The sequence below is a fragment of the Schistocerca americana genome, chromosome 3 (assembly GCF_021461395.2).
Source record: "Schistocerca americana isolate TAMUIC-IGC-003095 chromosome 3, iqSchAmer2.1, whole genome shotgun sequence".
NCBI classification, from domain to species: Eukaryota; Metazoa; Arthropoda; class Insecta; order Orthoptera; family Acrididae; genus Schistocerca; species Schistocerca americana.
The window spans coordinates 413893700-413919692 of record NC_060121.1 but is presented as its reverse complement, the minus strand read 5'-3'; the positions used below and the strand labels follow the sequence as shown (position 1 = coordinate 413919692).

At 44.8% G+C, this 25993-nt stretch overlaps 1 protein-coding gene across 1 annotated transcript in view; it reads left to right on the top strand.

Moving 5' to 3' along the window:
* Nucleotides 1–25993, top strand: part of LOC124606126 (dynein axonemal assembly factor 4-like) — a 120697-nt gene that overhangs the window by 64383 nt on the left and 30321 nt on the right. Inside the window, exon 5 of the mRNA XM_047138091.1 lies at nt 19288–19388. Within this exon, the coding sequence (XP_046994047.1) occupies nt 19288–19388 (101 nt within the window). The remainder of the gene's footprint in view (nt 1–19287; nt 19389–25993) is intronic.

The following is a 25993-nucleotide window of genomic DNA, read 5'->3' as shown; positions in this document are numbered from 1 at the left end:
TCTCTGCAATGCAGTGCACTCACATTATGTACAGAATTTTACATCGAATGCGGCAGAAAAAGTGACATTAGCTGCAGGGCAGGCACGAACCCTTAAAAAGAAAATCAGTCATCCATATTTAATTTTTGCAACTAGTGGTTGGTTGGTAGTTAGTTAACAATAAGACAAACAAGACAGATATACTTACTGGTGTTAATGGAAAAGACAGTTCATTTAAGAATAGTATTTTGATTTGTTAGGTGCAAGAGAGAAGCTGCTGTAATTACCTATTGGGGACTACATGACATTGTTTTTGTTCTTGGGTTTCATTGACTGAGCCCTAGGTATAGCCTTCCTTATATTTTCATTACGATATTCTTGACAACAATGTTCAAAATCCAGTATATCTTGGTGGAAGAATTCCCCTTGCTCACAGGAATATGCCTATATGTATGTACTCTTTGAGCTTCCCCCTGCGGGTCCAGGGTAAGAATAGGCCCGAGGTACTCCTGCCTGTTGTAAGAGGTAACTAAAAGGAGTCCCTCCCCTTCAAGGGGGTAATTTGCGCGTGCTTCCGGATACGGACGGTTCAACTACTTACATTTATAGTCATTTTGGTTTCTTGCTTATTCTGGTTTCTTCCTTCCTTTGTTTGTTTCCTTTCTTTGTCCTTCTCCCTCTCTCACTGTCTTCCTTACTTTTTACCTTGCCTTCTTCTCCTTGCCTTCTTCTCCTTTCCTTCTTCTCCTTGCCTTCTTGTCCACCCTATGGTCTGTCCTTTCTGTCCCTCTCTCCCTGTTTTTTCCTATTCTTCTTTCCTCCCTGTTCATGCCTGAAGGCCGACCACGTGTTCGCACGCGTAGCCATTGACGGGGTAATTTAATTTCCCACCCTGGGTGGATTAGTAAGGCACGCACGTACCCCCTGGTAAAGGCCAGGCCCAGGAAGGGGTGATTGCCTGAGCTGACACCTTCCGACCATGCCGATTGGTCCCTCCGTCCGTTTCTTGGGAGGTGTGACCTGAAGTGTAAACATTGACCTAAGGTAGGAACGCCCTCTGAGAGGGTCCCCACAAGGAAGGAGCGCACCATCAGAGACGCTGGCAATCATGGGGGATTCATCCGCAATGGATTTCTCTTCTTCCTCTCTCTTGACTTCTGCCCAAAAACGGAAACTTGACCAGCCACCAGTGACAAAAGTACTACCGCCTACCCCAAAGTTCCTCATAGTTTCTAGATCTGAGGACAGAATGGATTTTTCATCTGTCAACACTTTCATTATTCAGAAGGGCGTAGATGCCATAGCCGGACCTGTCAAGTCTTGTACCAGAATGCGTAACAGTACCTTGTTGTTGGAAACTGAGAGCGCCTTTCAGGCACAAAAACTCCTACAGGCCACACTCCTGTACACGTTCCCTGTCCGAGTTGAGGCTCACAGCACTTTGAATTTATCGCATGGTGTGGTATCTACTAGATCACTTGACGGATTGACTGACGAGGAGATTCAGTCATTCCTCGCTGAGCAGGGCGTGACGGCTGTCCATAGGGTCATGAAAAAGGTCGACAGTGAACTTGTACCGACCTGGACACTTTTCTTGACCTTTGATAGTGTTCAGCTGCCGTCACGCATCAAAGCGGGCTATGAGGTTATTTCTGTTCGTCCCTATGTCCCGACACCTACACGCTGCTACTAGTGTCAACATTTTAATCACACCCGCCAGTCTTGTTCTAATGTGGCTAAATGCATCACTTGTGGCAGGGATGAGCATGAGGGTGATAGTCCACCTCCGTCTCCTAGTTGCGTGAACTATCAGGGTGACCATGCAGCGTCCTCCTGCAACTGTCCCATCTACAAGGATGAACGCTGTATACAGGAAATTCATGTCAAAGAGAAAGTGTCCACCTCAACTGCTCACAAGCTATTTGGTAGTAGGAAGCCCACGCTGCTCCCACCAGGGAAATACAGTACTGTCCTCACCTCTCCTCGGCATACCAGTGAGGTGTCGATGCAGACATACGATCTGACCTTTAACGCTACGGTCGTCCGTTAGGCCAGTGCTAATATCGCCCGGTCAACATCTCTTCCTCCCATCACCCCTAAGACACAAGCACCTTCATCAGCTTCGGCCAAGTCTAAGACCCAGAAGTAAGATGCACGGGCCTTCAAGAAGGGACTGTCCCGTGAAGACTTCCTACGTACCCCGAACTCCCAGTGATCGACCAGTACTTCGACTAAACGACCTTCCAAGAAGGCTCATAGGAAGCAATGTTCTCCTTCTCCGCCACAGCACGTTTCTTCTCCTGCGCCACCCAGCGGTTGCCGCCCCAGGCCGCCATCCATTTTGCCTGGCCACACCGCTGGTAGCCAAACATCTGGCCGTTCACCAGCAGAGGAAGCTCCTCCTCCCGGCCATCTAAACATGGTGGCCAACGAACCTATTGAAAAAGTGGACGATGACTCTCCACCTATTGATAGCGGCAGCAGTGCTCGCTTGAAGCCAGGCCCTCAGCGGCCTTCGAAGTGACCCCTTTTTGCTTCTTCTTTTTCTTTTTCTTCTCACAATGGCACTTCTTCATTGGAATATTCGTGGCATTCACTCCAACCAAGAGGACTTAAAGTTGCTGCTACGCTTGCACTGTCCACTCGTAGTAGCTCTCCAGCAAACAAAGCTATGCCCATGCGATCGAGTTGACTTGGCACACTATGCCTCTGTGCGTTTTGACCTACCCCCTGTGGCAGGTATTCTGGCTCATGGAGGGGCTATGTTGCTGGTCCGGAATGATATCTACTACGATCCCATCACATTGTACACCGACCTGCAGGCAGTTGCCGTCCGAATTACTCTCCCCACTTTCACATTTTCCATTTGTACCGTTTACACTCCATCGTCGTCTGCCGTTACTAGGGCAGACATGATGCAAATTATTGCTCAACTACCTGCACCATTTTTGTTGACTGGAGACTTCAATGCCCACCATCCCCTTTGGGGCTCTCCAGCATCCTGCCTGAGAGGCTCCCTATTAGCAGGCAATTTCAACCAACTCAATCTTGTCTGCCTCAATACTGGCGCCCCTACTTTTCTTTCAGTCACAACTCACACCTATTCCCATTTAGACCTCTCTATATGTACTACCCAAGTTGCACGCCGGTTTGAGTGGTACGCTCTTTGTGATACATATTCGAGTGACCACTTCCCTTGTGTTATCCATCTCCTGCATCATACCCCATTCCATTCTCAACTAGTTGGAACATCTCCAAAGCAGACTGTGGGCTCTTCTCGTCCAGGTCGACATTTCAGAATCAAATCTTTGCAAGCTGTGATAGGTCGCACACCTCATGGAAGTCATTCTCACTGCTGCTGAATATTCCATCCCTCATACTACTTCTTCTCCACGTCACGTACCGGTCCCATGGTGGACCGCAGCATGTAGAGATGCTTTACGTGCTTTTCGACATGCTTTACGCACCTTTAAATGCCACCCTACGATGGCGAATTGTGCTAATTATAAACGATTACGTACACAGTGTCGTCGTGTTATTAAAAAAAGCAAGAAAGCCAGCTGGGCTGCTTTCACAAGCTCCTTCAACAGTTTTACTCCTTCTTCTGTTGTCTGGGGTAGCCTGCAGCGGCTATCTGGCACTAAGGTCCACTCGCCAGTTTATGGCTTGACGGTCACGAATGACGTCTTTGTGGACCCTGAGGATGTCTCCAATGCCTTTGGCCGATTTTTCGCAGAGGTTTCGAGCTCCGCACATTACCACCCTGCCTTCCTCCCCCAAAAACAGGCAGTGGAGGCAAAGCCACCTAACTTCCGCTCCTCGAATCATGAAAGTTATAATGCCCCATTCACCATGTGGGAACTCGAAAGTGCACTTGCCCGGTCACAGTCCTCCACTCCAGGGCCTGATTCTATTCATATTCAGATGCTGAAGAACCTTTCTCCTGCAGGTAAAGGTTTTCTTCTTCGTACTTATAATCACATCTGGATTGAGGGTCATGTTCCCACATGCTGGCGTGAATCTATTGTTGTCCCAATTCCTAAGTCAGTGAAGGACAAGCACTTGCCTTCCAGTTATCAACCCATTTCCCTTACCAGCTGTGTCTGTAAGGTGATAGAACGAATGGTTAACTCTCGTTTGGTTTGGCTGTTCGAATCTTGACACCTACTTACCAATGTACAATGTGGATTTCATAGACGCTGCTCTGCTGCTGCCCACCTGGTTACCTTGTCAACTTTCATTGTGAATAACTTCTTGCAGAAGCGCCAGACAGTGGCTGTGCTCTTTGATTTGGAGAAGGCGTACGACACCTGTTGGAGGGCGGGCATTCTCCGCACCATGCATACATGGGGCCTTTGCGGTCACCTCCCTTTTATTATTCGTGCATTTTTAATGGATCGACAGTTCAGGGTACATGTGGGTTCTGTCCTGTCCGACACCTTTCACCAGGAGAATGGGGTGCCACAGGGCTCATTTTTCAGCGTCGCTCTCTTCGCCATAGTGATCAGTCCAATAATGGATTGCCTCCCAGCTGATGTATCAGGCTCCCTTTTCGTGGACGATTTTACCATCTACTGCAGCGTGCAGTGTACATGTTTCCTGGAGCCCTGTCTTCAGTGTCGTCTTGACCATCTTTACTCCTGGAGTGTCGCCAATGGCCTCAATTTTTCTGCCAAGAAGACGGTATGTATTAACTTCTGGCACTACAAAGAGTTTCTCCCGCCGTCCTTACATCTTGGTCCCGTTGCTCTCCCATTCGTGGAGACAACAAAATTTTTAGGTCTTACATTTGACAGGAAACTTAGCTGGTATCCACATGCGTCATATTTAGCTGCCCGTTGTACCCGTTCCCTAAATGTCCTCCGTGTTCTCAGTGGTACGTCGTGGGGAGTGGATCGAACCATCCTACTTCACCTATATCGGTTGATCATCCGCTCAAAGCTGGACTATGGGAGCTTTGTATACTCCTCTGCACGGCCATCCATCTTACGCTGCCTCAACTCTATACAGCATCGGTGGTTACATCTTGCAATCGGAGCGTTCTATACTAATCCCATCGAGAGTCTTCATGCTGAAGTCGGTGAATTGCCACTAACCTACCGGCGCGATATACTGCTTTGTTGGTATGCCTGTCAGCTATTATCAATGCCTGACCACCCATCTTATCGTTCCTTTTTTGATGACTGTCTCGACCGTCAATACGGGTTGTATGTACCTGCCCTGCTAACCCCTGGAGTTCGCTTTCGTCGCCTCCTTCAGCACCTTGATTTTTCACTCCCTGCAACCTTTAGAGTGGGTGAGAGCCAAACACCACCTTGGCTTCAGGCTCAGGTTTACATTCACCTTGACCTCAGCTCGCTCCCAAAGGAGGTTACCCCAGCCTCGGTATACCGCTCGCGGTTTGTCATACTTCGTTCGAAGTTCATTAATACAATTTTCATTTATACGGATGGCTCTAAGACCAATGACGGTGTCGGGTGTTCTTTTATTGTTGGGGCACACAGTTTCAAATACCGGCTCCATGGCCATTGTTCGGTCTTCACAGCTGAGCTATTTGCCTTCTATCAGGCCGTTCTTTACATCCGCCGCCACCGACATTCTGCTTATGTCATCTGCTCTGATTCCCTGAGCGCCATCCAGAGCCTCACTGATCCGTATCCAGTTCACCCTTTCATGCACCGGATCCAACGCTCTCTTCAGCAGCTGGCAGACGACGGTTCTCTGGTTACCTTTATGTGGGCTCCTGGCCATGTCGGTATCCCTGGGAACAAAGCTGCAGATGCTGCGCCCAAAGCTGCGATCCTCCAGCCTCAGACAGCTTCATGTTGTGTGCCTACATCTGATTTTAGCAGAGTCATTTGTCAGCGCATTTTATTGCTGTGGCATGCCGATTGGTCTACACTTACTGAAAACAAGCTTCAGGCCTTGAAACCTCTCCCCACAGCTTGGACGACCTCTTCATGCCCTTCTTGGCAGGAGGAGGTCGTTTTGGCCCGGTTACGGATTGGACACTGCCGGTTCAGCCACTGCCATCTGCTGACGGCAGCGCCGGTGCTGTTCTGCCCATGTGGGCAAGTGCTGACGGTACGCCACATTCTAACGTACTGTCTGAATTTTAATACACTGTGCACTGATCTTGGGCTGCCATGTACTCTGGATGAAATTTTTGCAGATGACTCAGGAGCAGCTGCTCGCGTTCTTCGTTTTATCCCCTTGACAAACCTGTGTATGGACATTTGATTATGCTGTTTCCTTTTAACCCCTTGCCTGTTAATGTGCCTTTTATAGTGTTGTCCATTTTAGCTGCTGTTTTAACATTATTCCTCACAGTGCATTCATAATTTAGTCTGGGCGCTAATGACCACCGACCACTGTAGCTGCCCCCCCCCCCCCCCCCCCAAAAAAAAATTATTTTTTAAAAGTTATATATTGTCAAATTGTTTACAAAACTTGACAATATTTTTTCCCACACAGAATTTATTTCTCTTTGACCAGTCCCACCTCTTACAGCTCGCCTCAGAACTCAGAATCTCTACTATGCCAAAGCCCAAGAAGCAGGGAAACTCAGTATACTTCAATCTTCAAAATTACAACTGATACATTTGTCCCACTAGTGCTTCCACTGTTCAAAGCATTTTTTGTAGTCATCTTTAAAAATGGCTGACAGCTCCTCCCTCATTTTTTCTTGACTTTTCAATGTTGTCAAATTAGTGTCCTTTGAAGACCCTTTTCGTGTGTGAAAATAAGAAAAAGTCGCAAGGAGTCAGGTCAAGTGAGCACAGTGCATGGGGCAATGAAACCATGCAATTTTTAGCAGAAAACTGTCTAACAGAGATGGCTGTATGTGCAGGTGTGTTGTTGTGGTCTGCCACAAATCAGGTCTTTTTTGTTGAACACTGTTCCACAATATTCTTAAAACTTCCAAATTAGAGATTGATTGACAGTCCAATCTGGTGGAACAAACTCTGAATGAACTATTCCCTTGGCTCAAAAAAGCAAATCAGCATTGTTTCGATATTTGATTTGACGACATTTTTTGGACAGGGTGACGATGATGTCTCCATTGGCTTGATTTTTGCTTTGTTTCTCAGTCATAACCGTAGTATCATGACTCATCACCAGTAATGACTTTTGACAGAAAATCTGGATCAGTTTCAAGCTGTTGTTACAAAGCACAACATGTTTCAACTCGGCATTCCTTTTGATTGTCGATCAGAACCTGAGGAACAAACTTGGTAGTAACCCTTTTTGTTCCCAAATCTTCTGTTGAAATTTGCTGAACCAAGCTTTGAAACTCTGGACAGTTGATCAGTTGTCTGTCAATGATCTGTGAGCACAACCTCTCAATTTTTTTCAATATTTCCATCAATTCGGGAAGTTGATGGACATCCAGAATGAGGTTTGTCATCAATCAATGTGTCTTCATTTTTAAATTGAGCAACCTACTCGTACACTTAAGTTTTAAGCTTTTTTCCCAATTAAAATAGTTTCAGCAGCATTTTTACTGAGTAAAAAACAAAACTTCACAGCTGCACATTATTCACTTAAACTCGCCATCATAAAAAAAGAACAAAACAGTACTAGCAGAATCAATCACTGCAGATGAATGAAACAAGTCAGGTCAACAACACAGGTGGCACTGAACTGGCAATGAGATGCACTATGCACACCTAACAGCAGAAATGCGTGCTACAAAAGCTCCGCTCAGGGCCATGTTATTCCAGTTTCTTTTTGGTATCCCCTCATATAATGGAATTAAGACCATAAAAATTTGTGCCAGACTACGACTCAGACACGGATTTGCCATTTATTGCAAGCAGTCACCTTACCATTAATCTATCCATGCACAGCTCACAGCCTCACCCAACTTCCACGTCATCAAGTATGTGTCTACAGCCTGCAGTCATGCATCCTTTATGTGTATTTCTGTACAGGGAGGCATTTTTAATGTATGAGTGCAGGTTGCAAACACATGGTTGGCAGCATATGGGAGTTGGATCTAGCCGTGAGTCATGCTCGGATAGCCTAAGGGTAAGGTGACTGCTCATGATAAGCAAGAAATCCAGATTAGAGTCCCAGTGTGGCATGAATTTTCATTATCGTCATTCCATTATACAGCTGATGGTTGTCCATATTCACAGCTGCAAATACATTTTGTATATTTTATAATGGCTGTAGTCACCACAGTACCTGTTCATTCGGACATGCATGCATGTCCAAAGGAAAATTGCACCATACTTCTGAACGACACAGGCACTGTATTATTGTCTAGAACTTTAGCTTTGCATTACATACTCAGATGATTGAAAATGACTTTTTACTATTATTCTGCTGCTCTGTCACTTTTATGTATTTTGTTAAGATATGCACTTTTGTTTGAACTCTCATGCGATGTTTCTCAGTCTTATCAATCTTAACATGATTCTCAATGTCAGACTTTCCACCATGTCCAATAGCAAAGCATGATTTGCACAATGTATATTCTACACTTTCTCCACTGTCAGTGCGAAAATAAACTCACTATTGTATTGCTGTCAAAATTACACTTTTGTTTTGGCATGATGAAATAATGAACATGAATCATTACTACCACCAGTGCAAAACATGAACAGTAAATAAACAAAAATTGTAGAACAAGTTGTACCAGTGGTGCTTCATAGTAAGGGAATATGGTATAGTTGTAGGTAAACAACTAGAATTCTCTCATATACAGATTTATTCACACTTAGCGTCTACACAGATACAAGTCCGGAGGCTAACTGCCGTTAGCGTCCAACATGCTCTCCAAAGCCCTCTCCTCAAAGATAGCACACTTACGCACAGAACAAATATCGATTTTTATGGCGCTCTACGCCACATAGTACGCCACATAGCCCCCCCTCCCTCCCCCCGCGCAGTATGGAGTACGTCCCTGTGAATGGGGGGGGTGAGAAGTTAGGAAGGTAACTCACAGTTCTTCTGCATCAGGCGGAAGCGGTCGACTGGTAGGAGACCGGGGGGTGAAGCCCGGTACGTCGACGGTGAAGTCAGCAAGCAACGCTGGCGGCTGAAGACGACGTCCCGTCCTGGAGTGAAGGTGTAGCACTTCGTCAGCCGGCAGCCGGAGAATCACCTTGCCAGAAGGCCTAACAAAGGCACGCAAATTGCCACACGCAGCACTTCTGCTCAACTTAAAGTGGCGCACCACAGGAGATTCTGCACTTCCTCCCTCAATATTGTCACACGCGAGTACCACACACACTGTATCGCCATCTACGACAACAGATAATTTATGTATGTCATCAGGGTGCACATGTGTTGTGAATTCTTGGATGGCACCTGTACGAGCAATGGTAGGGAGGCAGGGAGGTGTGGGAAAGCCATGGCAGGGGGAAGCATCTGCTAAGAGGGGGGTGGCAGGTGCACTAGACTGTGCAGGAGACAACCTCGGGCGATCAGCTGACAGACGAGGGAGCGTGACCGAAGGCAACGAGGAGCCAGCATGGGTTGAACGGCGTGACAAAGAGCTGTCACACGAAGATGGTAACACAATGGTAGAATTCGAGTGGTTGGCAGTTCGACTGCGAGGGCTGTGAGGAGTGAAGCCCCGAAAAGATTGGCCACTCGAATTAGATGAACGTGGAGAAGGAGCAGTGCTCGGCAGAGAAACATGCTGTGGAAAATCAATACCCAAATGCATGGTGTGGGAAGATGGATGGCCGCTCGAAGCAGGAGTGGGAGAAATAGGGGCAGAATCAGGGAGTTTCACCTGAGGCTCAATGAAAGCTGGTTTCACTCGGTTGAGTGAGACCGTGGTTACAGAGTCTTTTATGAGGAGATCCATGTTATTCTCAGAGCGTTTGACGACCTTGTAAGGACCTGTGTAGGGCGACTGAAGCGGGGCTTTGACTGAGTCGTCTCTGAGAAACACGTACTCACAAGAGTCTAGCGTGCGCGGTACGTACACGCGCGGAGGTGTATGAGCAGCCGGAGGTGGCGGCTGAATTTTGCTGCAGTGCAAGCGCACCCGCTCGAGAAGTGAAGGGAGTTCAGAGGGCCGTGGAAGTGGGGTCGGAGTGACTAATTCTCCAGGCAAAACCAGAGGTTGGCCATATACAAACTCGGCTACGGACCCCTTGAGGTCTTCCTTGAAAGTCGCACGAAGGCCAAGAAGCACGAAGGGCAGTGCCTCTGTCCATAGTGAGTCATGGCAACGCAGGGCAGACTTCAGGGTGCGATGCCATCACTCGACAAGCCCATTGCTTTGGGGGTGGTATGCAGAAGTATGAATTTTGACAATACCACACATTTTACATAAGTAAGAGAAAACTGAAGACTCGAATTGTCGCCCCTGGTCAGTGGTGAGATAAACAGGTGAGCCAAATCTAGAGATCCACGAATCTAAGAATGCTCGACTTACTGTCTCAGAGGTAATGTTCGGAATAGGCACAGCCTCAGCCCACCGAGTCATCCTGTCAATAGCTGTAAACAAGTAACGGAAACCCTCGGAGGGGGGCAAAGGGCCTACAAGGTCGACATGAACATGGTGAAACCGGCCTGGAGGTTGGGCAAAACAGCCAAGGGGTGGAGAAGTGTGGCTGGAAACTTTGTTCTGTTGACACACCACGCATGCCCTTGCCCAAGACTGACAGTCACGGCGCATGTTTCTCCAGACAAACCGTTCAGCTACCAGACGGGTGGAGGCTTTGACACCGGGGTGTGCTAATGTGTGTGTTGTTTGTCAAAGACCTGGCGTTGAAGGGGCTTAGGAATGAATGGCCGCAACGTACCAGTCGATTCATCACACCACACTAAGTCAGATATGCCAGGGAAAGTAGAGCGTACCGGTTGGAGAGAGGAGCTGTGGTCTGAAATTAACTGTATGGTATCGGGGTCTGCCGATTGCAACCGAGGTAGGTCCGTTAAGTCAAGTAAGGTTGTGACAACACCAACACGTGAGAGAAAATCAGAGACCACATTGTTCGCTCCTCGGATGTGGCGAATGTCATTTGTAAATTGCAAGATGTAATCGATGTGACGAAAGCGTCGTGGGGGCGGATCAGCCGCAGGATTTTTTATGGCAGGAACCAACGGCTTGTGATCAGTGAGCACATAGAAATCTCGTCCCTCAACATCAGTTCTGAAGTGTCTTATGGCCTCGTAAACTGCAAGTAGTTCTCTGTCGAATGCTGAGTATTTCTTCTGCACATTGTTTAGCTTTTTTGAGAAAAACTGCAGGGGGGTCGTAACATCGTTGTATGTCTGACTCAGTACTGCACCGATAGCATTGTCACTAGTGTCAGTAGTGATAAACATTGTGGCATCCGCCCATGGGTGAGCAATAGTGACAGCGGAGACCAACAGCTATTTGAGTTCATTAAATGCCTTGTCCATGTCTGGTGTCCATGGTACCTGGCGGGTGCCAGACATTTGTGGGCCAGCGAGAGCATCTGTGAGAGGAGCCTGCACCACAGAAGCAGCTGGCAAATGTTTCCGGTAATAATTAACTGTTCCGATGAGCCTGCGTAATTCCCTGTAGGTCTGAGGGCGTAGCATCTCGAGAACAGGCTTGATCTTGTCCTGTGGTGGTGTCAGACCGTCCGATGACACAACATAGCTTAGGAATGTGACGGATGACTGGTGCAATTGAGTCTTTTTATTGTTCAGTTCAATACCAGCGGCTGCTAAAATATCTGTCACGACTTGAACACGCTCCTCACTCTGTTCTAAAGTAGAAGCAAAAACCAATATGTCGTCCATATATACGAAACAAAAGTCTAGATGGGATAAAGTTTGATTAACGAAACGCTGCCATGTTTGGGGTGCATTTTTCAACCCAAACGGCATAAATTTGTATTGGAACAGCCCGAAGGGAGTGGTTATGGCAGTCTTTTCAATGTCCTCCGGAGCCATAGGAATCTGATGAAATGTGTGCTTACAGTCCAAAACAGAGAAGTACTTTGCACCTGCGAGCACATGATTGAAGTCTGTGATGTGTGGGACCGGATATTTATCAATGATGGTGCGGGCATTTAAAAGCCTATAGTCTCCGACCATACGCCAAGTACCGTCTTTCTTTCGGTCAAACAGGATAGGACTAGCCCAGCAACCGGAAGAAGGTTCAATTATTCCCTTTTGTAACAGATCGCCCAATTGTTCTTTTGCAATTTTTATAAATTCCGGCTTGAGGCGGCGTGGACATTGCAATATGGGCGGCCCATCGGTTAGACGTAACCGATGAACTGTGCCATTAGTGACTACTGCAATACATGGCGCGGCACAATAGTCAGATGTCTGTGAAGCGGAGCAGGCAGTGGCGGACGGGCCAAGCTGTGGCACTGAGGGCACGGAAGTACAGGTGTGCCACCCTCTCGTAGGCTGCCTAAAGGCTGCACACATGTTAACATGGGCGAGGTTGGTACACTGGTTCTTGGTAGCGGGCCGTGCCGCTACGAGCGCTGTAGGCATGAGTGGGCGGACAGCAGATGGCCGTAGTTCATTGCCACAAGCTTGGCAAGTTAATTTTCCATTCGGAACGCAAGGAGCATGAGCACTCGGGCATACCCTATCATTACAAAAGGGGGTGCTGACACAGTTTACAGAGCTCACAACATTGTCGTTAACGTGCGCGGGCACGGGAACACCAGATTGGCATGGACTGACCTTGTCTGTAGCCAACGAGTCGTCTGCTTGTAGTGCCGCGAGGCATTGTTGTGTGGAGGCCAACTCGTGGTGTATGTCGCGGAGATGCAGCAGCATTTCCATACGTTCCATCCGCAACTTAGAAGACTTGCCGCACTCCACTAGCCACTTGTTTGTCCAAGATTGCAGCTCCAAGGATAGGTTTACACACTTCTTAGCACAGCACACATGTTTGGTGTTAGCCGAACTGTCACTCGGCGAAGCGAAAGGAATATGTTTGTTAAGGGAGGGGTAAAACACAGTATTTTGCACAAAATCTAGTGACAACTGATAGTGCTTGAGGAAATCAATTCCGAGAATAGGTTCTTCAATTGTTGACACTAGAAACGTCCACTCCAGCTTGCACTCGGGCGAAAGTTTCACTGTATACAAAGTGGAACTCGAACACTGTAGGGTAGACAAGTTCACTGCACGAAGTATTGTTTTGTGTGGTTGCACTTTATTGGTTGCTAGGCGAACCAGCAGCAAAGAGACGTCTGCGCCAGTGTCTACCAGAAAACATACACCTTATCGTAAATCGCGAACATAGACTCGACCACACTTACTGTTATTGTCCGAAACAGAGTGCAACGTGGGATGGTGCCCGTTGTTTACATCGCAGGAGGTGGCACCGTAGCCTACCTGCGGTTGGAGTTTGGGTAAGAACACGGTGAATGGCATTTGCGAGCTTGCTCCCCGAATCTCGCGTGGAAGAAACAGTAAGGTTGGGCGGGCCTGTGCCCTTGTGGGTAGTTGCTAGGTGACGGAGTATGTGCCGCAGAGTCTTCCACAGAGGCCGATGCACTGTCGTTGCGAGGAGTTGAAGGTGCAGGCAGGGTGGCTAGTTTAAAAAACTTGCTATCAGCAGCACCAGACAAGGGCGTGGCATCAGAAAGCGTCTTAGTGCAGTCACGTCCAGAATGCAGTGCACAGAGCTCACGTTGCCTGGCGAAGTATGCTCTGTCGGCGGCGCGTAAACGTTCATTTACTGGCCTATCTTCATACGCAGAGATTGCAGTCTGGACAGGCAAAGGCAGCTTTTCAGTCCAGATTTCTGCGAGCGTGTCATCAGGCATAACTTGCTCATCGACGAGAAGACAGATGCAGCGCCACAGCTGGGACGGAGACCTGTCGCCGAGACGCTCTTCGTAGATGAGCTGTTGCACATTTTCTCTCCTGGTTTTAGAGACGCGCTCCAGTATCGTTTGTTTCGCCACAGCATACTTCCCTGCTAGAGGGGGTGCTTTGACCAGTTCATAAATTAAATCGACGCGGTGGTGAAGATGGTTCATGAGGCAGGCGAAGCATGTGTCGTCGTCCAAAGCACAGACATTGAATGTTTGCTCAACCAGGTTAAACCAGAACTCCGGGTGAGCGGGTTTGAAGTCTGGTAATTTCGACAGATTCGGCACTGCAGTCACTGCGGAGGTGCGCCTATTACTTCGGACGGAAGTAGAGCATGCAGAAGATTGCGAGTCCGGATTATTGGCGTCCCGTAATGCGGGAATCGCGAAATTCACTTGACGCCGGAGGGGCGGCTGAGAAGCGACGGACGCTCGAACGGTGTGAGGATCGTAGTCAAAATGTGCATTCTCATTGACGTGGTAGCTTGGAGAGAAGCCACAAGTGCGTAAGTACGCCGGTGAATGTCCGTTATGCACACAGTATTCACTCGACCGTGAGTGGTGGGGCTGGTTGTAGATGTCGGAGTAATTACTATCCAGCACAGAATTGTTGACCTGATTAGAAGCAACACAAGAATCCCACACACGTCCACTAGGATGCACACTCAGTGTGATATTTGCTGTTTGGCGAGCATTGAACACCTGTTGACTATCCGGCGCGGAAGGATACACACGTGGCGGGAACTGATTCGAGTTTGAATTTACTACTGTATTTTCCAAAGTAGCAAAACCTCGCTCGACGCCACGAACTGTATTGAATTGTGTGTTCGACACAGGAGTAGAAATGTTCCGACCAACACTCTGTGGAGAACACGTGGGAAGGTCCCGGCTAACAAAGCCAGAGTCCACGACCGTTGGCGGTTGGAAGAAACTGGCGGCACTCGATGAATTCCACTGCATGTTCTGGCTGAAGGATTCCGAAGAGTCTTGCGACATGTCCACTACAATGGCAGGAGTGCTGAAGAGATGTTGCTGGAATCCGGGCGGCAGTGAATGCGGAAAGGCCATTGTCTGGAGCTGAACAAAGGCCCTCGCGATCGCGGAGAAACCCGCGTGGTAGGCGCGTAAATAACCTTCAGGCGGTAACTCGGACGCGTATTACACAAAAACGGGGTCACCAGTGAGGGAATATGGTATAGTTGTAGGTAAACAACTAGAATTCTCTCATATACAGATTTATTCACACTTAGCGTCTACACAGATACAAGTCCGGAGGCTAACTGCCGTTAGTGTCCAACATGCTCTCCAAAGCCATCTCCTCAAAGATAGCACACTTACACACAGAACAAATATCGATTTTTTGTGGCGCTCTACGCCACATAATCATGTTGGGGTCACCAGTGAGGGAATATGGTATAGGTGTAGGTAAACAACTAGAATTCTCTCATATACAGATTTATTCACACTTAGCGTCTACACAGATACAAGTCCGGAGGCTAACTGCCGTTAGTGTCCAACATACTCTCCAAAGCCCTCTCCTCAAAGATAGCACACTTACGCACAGAACAAATATCGATTTTTATGGCGCTCTACGCCACAATAGCATTCATACATACCTGCGCAATGCGCATTACATTGTAAATCAAACATCCTGTAGCATAAAATACTTTAGACAAGCGAAATCACACAAAAAGTAGGACATTTGAGCATCCCCAACATAACTTTCGAGACAGTAGAACATTTTGGAAGAAAGCAGGACTGTCTTGGAAAAAACAGGAGAGATGGACACCCTATTGCAGAGGTATAGGCATGGTGAGCTCTGTGCAGTGAGGCACTGCAGCAATGGATGAGAAATTCCCAAACAACAGCAGAGGCATTCTTCCCCCTCTGACACGTGGAAGGGCCCAACATGCAGAAATAATAATTGCTTGAGTGATCAGCTCACCCACTCCAAATTTTTGTGATAGCAAATGCCGTGGATCTCTTTTTTACTTTTGTACCATCCTGACAAAGTGTAAAAGAAAGAACTTTTATGACATAAGTGTGATGGACTGCTGAACAGCAACAAAAAGTCCAATAACTAAGCAAACAATTGTAAAAAATATTTTTCAAAATAAAATAAAATATTGTCCCTCTTGCTCACAACTGAAATCAAGCATTTCCAAATCTTTTCATAATCACCACACATCATATGAGATGCTTTGCCTTGTTAAAATGACAACATAGCCATACAAAGCAAAATTTATCTGCTGAATACTTGCAGCCTCTTGATGCCATATTTTAAAAATTTATAATCCTGTCTGAAAATTACAGGTAAACTGGGATAGTGAGTATCAGTTCACATTACATAACTCAAGTATCAGAACTACTCTGAAAAACATAAAAAAACATAAAACTGCTAAATGTCAGAGTCCTGCTATCAAAAGGAAAGGTTATTAGGAATTATATGAGTGATGAACAGCCACTCCATTCCCAGGATCATGAGAGATCCAAGATCCAGACAAAAGCTGAAAGTAAAAGTAAGCTGTAGCAACTAGGTGCAGTTTTACCTGCTACATATCACTGTTGCATCAGCTTTTTTACCTGCATCTTGTTTATCTTCTAATCAAAGCAAGTTTTCTGTCTTTATATTTCCTACACAGCTTTGTAATTTCTTGTTCAACTTTTTCAATAGAGAAAGATGCTTGAAAAGTTCTGATGATGATCTTTTTTTTCTGTGTGTGTCAGCAGTGTATGTTTGAATAAGAAAAGTTATAATTAAAGTAGACTGATTTATGATAAAATTATATCCAAGGGTTTATCAACTGCACACTTCCACTGGGGAAATTTCAGTGCAGGTTTTGAGCACCACAATACAAAGATAATTAATATGAAATTTGAATGCTCTAATTGTAAAAATTGGTCTATAATAACAATGATTAGAAACATCAGTGAGACAAAATCTGAAATACTTTTTCTTTTTCTGAATAGGGTAACATGGAAAGTGTTATATCACAGTAAAGCGATAAACAAAAGGTTTTAATAAATTCTATCACAGTAAAGCGATAAACAAAAGGTTTTAATAAATTCATTTATGTTTTTCGCAACTATTTTGAAATCTGCTATCCTCTCAAACAAAAGAAAGTAACAAAACAGAAATGAAAAGAGTGATTGAGTTACCCCAGATATACCAGTATTCCTAAAGAAAAAAGAATACTCTTTGAAATACATACTATAGAGAGACTACAACAACACCAGAATTTGATAAATATTTTAAGATATAAATGCAGAGCCTAAATAAAATTATTAAGGTATCAGGAACAATAACAGATGCTAATTTCACAAAGAACAAAATAACATTAGAATGGATGTTGTTAAAAGAGAAACAGACAGACAGCTTGTAAAAGATAACAATACCATTTATCTAAAACACTCATAACAAGAGTTACAAAGACCAAACCAAAAACAATGTCCAAATAAAGAAAATAATAAAAATTATGGTTGACCCAAGCCCAAGTTTTTCTGGCTCTTAAGACATTCCTTACAAAATTTTAAAGCAATTTGCTTTTGAAATAGCAAAGGAAGTAGCCAGTGTCTGTAATTCATCACCATCTAGTGAGGGGGTAAAAACATGGTGTTAACTATGATCAACATGATGCTGTAATAATGGTAAACGTTCTTCTGCACATATAGCCACAGTAATCATACTTAAGAAGAGTCTAGGTATTGTTATCTATGCATGTGCATTTTTTTAGAGTTTTTAGTCACAGTTTGAACTGAAAGTACTAATTAAAAAAAAGGCAATCAGTGGAAAGTCCAGGAAAGAATGGCGACAGTATGGAAAGCACAGATTGTTACTCACCACATAGAGGTGGCATTGAGTCACAGACAGGCACAATGAAGAAGACTGCTAAAATTTTAAAGCTTTCAGACAGAGTCCTTCTGCAGTAGAGAACACACACACATATTCACACAAGCACAACTCACACATACACAGCCACTGTCTCAGGGCACTGGAGACCAACTGCTACTACATCCGATGGAGTAGTAATCTGCTAGGATGGCTTGTGGGGAAGGGGAGGAGGCATGACATGGAAGGATAGCAGAATATAGGTGGGAAAATGTGCTATTTCTGCCCAGCAGAACATGCAGGGGCTTGGTGGGGACAGGGTAATGTTGTTATGTAGAAGACGTGTAGTACTGGGGTGTTAGCGGGAATAGGTAGGTAGGAGACAAGACAAGTGAAGTCTTAGGCCAAAAGGTTATGGGGATGAAGGATATTTCATAGGGAGAGTTCCCACCTCCTCTATGCAGAAAAATGAATGAGGGTGGGAAGAATCCAGATGGCACGCACTGTGAAACAGCCATTGAAGTGAAGCATGTCATGTTGGGTGACATGTTTAGCAGTATGAGTGGCTACCCCGAAACTGTGCCAAGAACTAGTTGGAACACTCACTTTCTAAACATGCTCCTCAACATTATGTACTTCTCTTTAATGACTGCTTCAGAGCCCATGCCATCTGCATCCTTCCTATCAAAACCAGCTTTTCTGACTGTGCAGGTGGGAACTACCCCTACAGCATATCATTCATTCTCTTAACCTGACCTAAACCTTCACTAGTCCCTGTCTCCCATCTACCTATCCTCTTCCCTGCTACCACTACAGTACTACACATGTCTTCTGTCCTGCCAATGCACCTACAAATATTTTCCCCTTCTCTACCTCTCTGTCTTTCCTTGTCACCACGGCAGGAAAGAGGAGAGAAGTAAAGAAGGGGAAAGTATTTATAAGTGTGTAGGCGGGATAGAAAGTGTGTGTAGCCTCTTTCCTACCCAGGTGGGAAGGAAAGAGGAGAGAAATAAAGAAGGAGAAAGTATTTGTAAGTGTGTAGGTTGGATAGAGGGTGTGTGTAGCCTTCCGACACTGTGCTTAACAGCCCTATCCTGGCCCAAACAACACCTTGCGCACTCTGACAGGAAGCATTGGAATCTTTTCCCACCCATACTATGTTATCCCTCCCCTTGCCACCTCATGTGCCCTCCTTACCCCCAATACCCATCCCAGCAGATTGCTGCTCTGTCGGATGCAATAGTGGTTGGGCTCTAGTGCTCTGAGGCAGTTGCTGTGTGTGTGTGTGTGTGTGTGTGTGTGTGTGTGTGTGTGTGTTTGTTTGTGTGTGTTGTGCTTGTGTGAATGTGTGTGTGTTTTCTAGTGCAGAAGAAAAATTCTGTCATAAAGCTTTTATATTTTAACAGTCTTTTTCATTGTGCCTGTCTGCAACTCAAGTGCTGCTGTATACATATTCGCTTATATTTCTTATGTACACTAATAAAAGCAATATTTCTTATGATTTATGCTGTTAAAGATGTGTGTATGTGTAATAGATATATTGTTTAAAATCATGACATCAATTCACATTGACTCATCTCATCATCTCATAACAGCTGACTTGTCTGATATCAGTTTATATCTACTGTACAAAAATGGGGAAGAGAAACAATAATAGCAATACAGTTCAATACTAATTTGCATGATAAATTTTAGTGGCTGAAGAAACAATATGAGGCAAGGAAAAATGTGGGATTTGTGGAAGAAGATCTTCTCCCAGAAGAGAAGGACCCAGACTGGCTCAAACAAAAAGGAGAGTAAGTACAGCTTGCCTGAAAAATTTTTTACACTTTTCCTTCAAGTGGCATGTATCCTACAAATTCTGAACATCCTGTTATTAAAAGTTGCGGAATTTTCCATTATTGATCATTTGGACAGATCAAAATGTGCAATACTTACAGTATACAAAGCTTCACTGTTAATCTCTTTTGTTAAAAAATATTATTCATATTCAACAATGTGGAAAGGGTAGAGTGCTCCTCACCACATAGAGGAGGCTTTGAGTAGCAGACAGGCACAATGAAAAGAGTGCCAAACTGTAGGACTAGGGCAAAAATATCCTTCTTCAGAAGCAGCATAAAACACACACACACACACACACATACGCACACACTAGCATAACTCTCACACATGTGGCTACAGTCTACAAGCCACTCGGGACTGACTGTTGGATGTGCTTGTGTCTGACATGGGCAGCACTCTGAAGTGGGTGATGGGGGTAAGGAGGAGGTATGGGCTTGGCATGGGGAATGATATCAGGGCGGGTGTGGAGGGAAGATGATATGTTGCTGTGGGAGTGAGCAGACTCATGCTTGGGACAGGATAGAGCAGCTAGGTGCAGAGTGAGAAGGCTGCACTGGGGGACTTCCGAGCCACACTACATCGGCCTTGTCCAGATACATCTCATGGCCACATGACTGCACAGAATGTTGGTGCAGCATCTCTAATGTGAAATATGAGTATTCCTAGACATTAAAATAGTTCACAATTCCTCCCACATACTTGCGTATTTTCACTTTATTTTCTGTATGTTCCTGTGCCACACATACTCTCTTGAGCCCAATACCTAATCATCCCCACCCTCCTATCTTTCCTATCCAACATGCATGTACTGACCCATCTAATCCAGTTACACCTGCTGTCCCCTTTGTTCACACGTATCCACTCAACAAGCTTTATCTAACTATTATTGTTTTTCTTTATTTATTTTTCTTTTTGATCTCATTGTATTTTCATGTCAATTTGAGTTCATTCTGGTCTTTCAGCATCAGCCCTACACCCCCAGGTCTCACCTTTTTCCCCCTATGTCTCATCCACTTCATCTTTCAGTGATCTTTTCCCTGCAGTGTTGTCGAGTATCAAGAGTGGTGCAAGAAGTATTGACCACTGCAGAGATACTGCACAGCAAGCAGTATCACAAGGCACCAATGTGGTGCTAGGAAGAAGCCATGCCTCCTGTAGTTCCAAGGCACCACAACCACACCTCTGGCCTGAAATAGTTTCAACAGAGGCCAGCAGGTCACTGTTCAAGGTCAGATCACGCCCACTTCCAGGAAGTAGAGGGAATCATAAATAAAATGCAAAACAAATTCTCGATGGGATGGGATGAAATCTCCTCCATTATATTAACACAATGCAAACATTCACTCATACCTGTTCTGGTCCACCTCATCAATGAAAGTTTGAATAAAGGTGTGTTTCCATCTGAATTAAAATATAAAATAGTCAAGCCATTGCACAAAAACGGTAGTATTGACAAAGTTGAAAACTACCAACCCATTAGCTTAATTCCAATCTTAAACAAAGTATTAGAAAGGATTATTTCACTATGGTTAGAAAACTTTCTTGTCAAAGAAAAAGTGCTACAAGAAACCCAGCAGGGTTTTAGGAAAGGCTATTCAACATCATCCGCCATATGTGATATAGTACACACGATACTTATGAAATTAGATGAAAAAGAAAGGGTGGCATGTTTGTTCCTAGATTTATCACATGCATTTGACACAGTATCTCATGAGCTGCTACTTGAGAAACTGGAAACTTATGGTATCAGAGGAATAGCCAATAGTCTCATACAGTCATACCTACAAGACGGATATCAGGTCACACAAGGCACACACAAAGTGGGCAACGTTATTAAGAAGTACAATTCCAGTCCAGCTATAGTAAAGTATGGTGTGCCCCAAGGGTCAGTTCTGGGCCCTTTATTCTTCATACTGTATGTTAATGATCTGCCCCAGATCACAACAGCAAGATACTTAACTATGCGGATGACAAAACAGTTGTTAACTGGGGAACCAACGAGAATGATTTGGCGCAAAATTGTTCTGGTGTCTTATTTGGATTGAAGAATTACTTGCAAAACAATCACTTAAGCTTAAACATCAATAAAACAAATCTAATGAAATTTCAAATACACCACAAACAGGATGAAATGCAATGGAGTGTTGTGTCTGATGATGGTTCAGAAATAAAATTGAAAGATAAAACTTTCTTCCTTGGTGTAATGTTAGATCAGCATCTCTTGGGAGCATCATATCGATTTCTTATGCCAAAAACTAAGCAAATCAATTTATGCAATGTCGACAATGTCACAATTTCTTAAATATGAGCAAATGAGTATAATTTACTAGGCTTTAGTGTATCCATACCTCACATATGGAATTGAAGTATGGGGATGTGCTGCTGCCACGCATGTAAATAGGGTATTCATCCTTCAAAAAAATGCAGATAGGATCATGTGTAAGCTTAGATATAATGAGTCCTGCAAAACAGTTTCAAAAATTAAGAAACTACTAACACTCCCATCACTATATAGTTATAAAACTGTTCAGCTGATGCTAAAATACTAGCAGTACAATCATCTAAATAGAGAACTGCACATGTTCAATACTAGAAGGGATGATAAATATTACCTGGAAAGAAATAATACAAAAAGTTCAGACAAGAGCCCCTATTACATGGGGATCAAATTTTATAACTAACTTCCAAAAAAATTAGAAAGCTTAAGTGGAAACTGCTTTGAAATTGCCTTGAAGGAGTTCCTCAGCAATAAGTGTTTTTATAGTATTAAGGAATTTCTCTCAGAGGAATAGAATACTTTCATTTGTATAAATAGTATTTACATGTACCAAAAAAAAAGCAACATATTTCTTATCTGTAGGCCTATTGTATATAAGTGTTTCCCACAATTTTATTAGGGGAAATGATCACTATGTGAACTATCTAAAACAAATCCTTGTATTTGTCCATGGAGAATAAATAAATTAATTAATTGTCGATGTGCTGCCTACTCATTGTGACACAGCCTGTATCAGCTGTAAGGGAGTGAAGAGACTTCTGCCTCCTGAACAGTGTTAACAAGTGTCTATGAACTAATGTTTTCTAGTTACTTCAGCAAAGCCACAGTAAGGCCATCGTGAATTTGTATGTATTCATCACTAAGTAATCATGGCTCATTTGCCATGTTCCGAATCACAGGTTCATTGGTGCAACCTCGTAGCTACAGCCCAGCCTGGCAAGCAAAGATGAGTTTTGTTGTAATTAATAAAGTATTACTTATTCAGAAGGTTCTAATTAACTGTATTATTACTAGCTACTTCAATGTCCAAATAATCAGACACGCCATTCCTCTTGTATTTTTACATTTTTTTTTTTTTTTTTTTTTAAAAAAAATCCCTCACTATGGATTTTTTGCTCCTTCCATCTGCTCCAGTATAGAAAAGTTTCCCTATCTAGAACAGTGTCCCACATACTGCTCCTGAGTTGTTGCTAAGCTCAAGGATTTTCCCCAAAAGGCCTGACAATCAAATTACCAATCTCTCTATGCAACCCCTCCTTTCACAGTGGCCGTAATTCTGTCAGTCCATAGCCCTCACCTTCCTAGTCCTGCAAAACCTTATAAATTCAAGCCAAACCTCTGTGCAGTACCTCCTCTCCATCTGTAAAATTCTTCTGAATTGAAACTCTTGCACTTCAGGAACTGGAGCAGCATGCTCAATGCCACCTCAAAGAACTCACCAAACTGTTCATCTACTCTTCATCAAACCTCCTCTGCATCCCTCATTGCTGGCAAATCCTGCCTTGCAGACCTTCTACATTTACCATACCCTCAAAACTCCCTCCCACCAACATAAAGAATCTAGAACCTAAAAAGATGCAAAATACCCTCATGAACATGTCCTCCAAATGCCTTAGTCCCACAGAAGTATCTTTCCTTTATAGCCCCACTCCCAAATTTAGTCATGCTAGATTTGTTTAAAGATTTCTCCTTCTTCTGATCCCTACAGTGTAAACACTTTTTCACCACTGACTATACCAATCAGACTCAATCCAAAACTAATATTGAACCCTGCCTGAATCTGTTCATCCTCCATCCAGCCGTGATCCATCCCCACTGCCCCCAAAGCACCACAGATTTCCTAATCTTGAACCCTGCCTCACCATTATTCCCAAAATCCCTCAACATGGAAACAAACCTTATATCTGCAGAAAGAACCTTGCTCCACCACATGAAAACTGATCCTAACCTTATAATCCTACCTGCTAACAAATTCTCTGCACTGTCTTATACTTGCCCCCTAAATTCCATAAAGCCAGCTATCCAGGATGCCCTGTGTGGCCTGTCAGTGTGCCCCCACTGAGAGAATCTCTGTTCTGGTGGACCAACATCTTCAGCTTATTACCCATAGCCTCCCCTCCCGTTTAAAAGACACCAATCATTTTCTCCAGTGACTCTTCACAGTTCCTGTCCCTTTTCCATCCAGTACTCTGCTCATCATTGTCAGTGCCACTTCCTTCAACATTAACATCCCCAACATCAATGGCCTTGCTGCTATTGCACATTACCGTTGCCGAAACACAACTGTCTCCAAACCTAAAAACAACTTTTTGTCACCATAACCAGTGTCCTCATCCACAGTTACGTCACCTTTGAAGGCCAAATGAATCCATGGTGCAGCAATGGGCATCCACTTGGCCCATCCTATGGTAACCTATTCATGGGCCATCTGGAGGAATCCTCCTTAACCAACCAGAATCCCAAACCCCTCACCTGGTTCTGATTCACTGATGACATCTTCATGATGTGAGGCACCCTATTCACTTTCCTCCAGAACCGCAACACACCCACCCCCATTTGCTTCACGAGGTCCTCATCAACCCAACAAGCAAACTTGATCAATGTTGACCTCCACCTCAAGGATGGTTACTCAGTACCTCCATCCACATCAAATCTACTAGCTATCAACAATATCTCCACTTCAGCAGCAGTGACCCATTCCAGAACAAGAAATTCCTCCCACATAGCCTAGCCACCTGTGGTCGTCACATCTGAAGTGACAAGCATCCCCCTCCAAAGATAACAAAGGTCTCACTGAGGCCTTGAAAGACTGAAATTACTCTCCCAATCTTGTACAGAAACAGGTCTCTCAAGCCTTGTCACTCCAGTCACCTACCACATCCCACATGCCCACCGTCTGGCCACAAGGAAACTTCTGTCTTGTGTTAATACATCCATGACTGAAGCAACTGAACCACAGTCTCCTTCAGTGTTTTGAAAGCCTTGTGTCAGGTCTTGAAATGAGAAAAGTCCTACTCACTATCCTCCCCATGATTACCATACTGGTATTCCACCACCTACTGAACCTCACAGTGTCCTTGTCCATCCCTAATCCACCCCTGATCCCAACCCCTTGCCTCAATGCTCATATCCTTGCAGCAGACCTTGATGCAAGACCTGTCCCACAAGTTCTCCCTCTACCACCTGCTCCACTTCTGCCACAGTCATACCCTGCCCCATCAAAGGCAGGGTTACATATGAAAGCAGCCACATGATCTACTTACTGGGTTGAAAGCACTGTGCTGCTTTCTATGTGGTCATGACAGCTAACAAGGTGTCTTCCCACATTAAGAGCCACCACCAAATTGTGGCTGAAATATAGCTGGTTTACCCAGTTGCTGATCATGCCACCCAACGTAGTGTGCTTCACTTCAACAAGTGCTTCACAGACTGTGCCATCTGGATCCTTCCTACCAACAACATCTTTTCTGAATTGTGCAGGTGGGAACTCTCCCTACACCATATCCTTTGTTAATGTAAACCCTCGGTCTCATCCTTCACTAATCCCTGTCACCTGCCCTCCTCCCTGCTCCCACTCAGTACTATGCACACCTTATATTCCACCAACCCACTTACCAGTATTCCCCCCTTCTCTGCATCTCTCCTTTCCATTCTCCCTTTCCCCCTTCCTCAGCACAGCCCTATCCCATCCCCACTGTGCACCTGTTCACTCCCGCAACAGCACATCATCTTCCCCTACACCTACCCTGCTATCCCTTCCCCTCTACATTCAACACCTTCTCCTTACCCCACCATCCACCTTGAATTGCTACTCATGTCAGATGCAGCTCACAGTCAAGCCTAAGTGACCATAGGCAGTAGCCATGCATGTGTGAGTCATGTTTGTGTGAGTTCATGTGTTTTCTGCTTCTGAAGAAGACTTTTTTCGGTAACTTCTACATAGAGTATGTGAAAGAACTTGCCCATCTTCTAGCAGCAGGTCTCTGGAGGGCAAAGCATTCATAATGGTTGGAAAAAAAAGACAGGTCATTCCCATTTTCAAAGAGGATCATCAAACAGAAACATAAAACTATAGACCTTTACCTATGATATCTGTCTGTTGTGGAATTTAGAAACATGTCTTATGCTCACATATCATGACATTTCTGGAGACAAAAAATCTGCTCTGTAGACATCAACAGGGGTTTAAAAAACAACAATTATATGAAACTCAGCACTCTGTTTGTCCACAAGAAGCACTCTGTTTGTCCACAAGACCCAGAAAGCAGCAGATACAGTTCC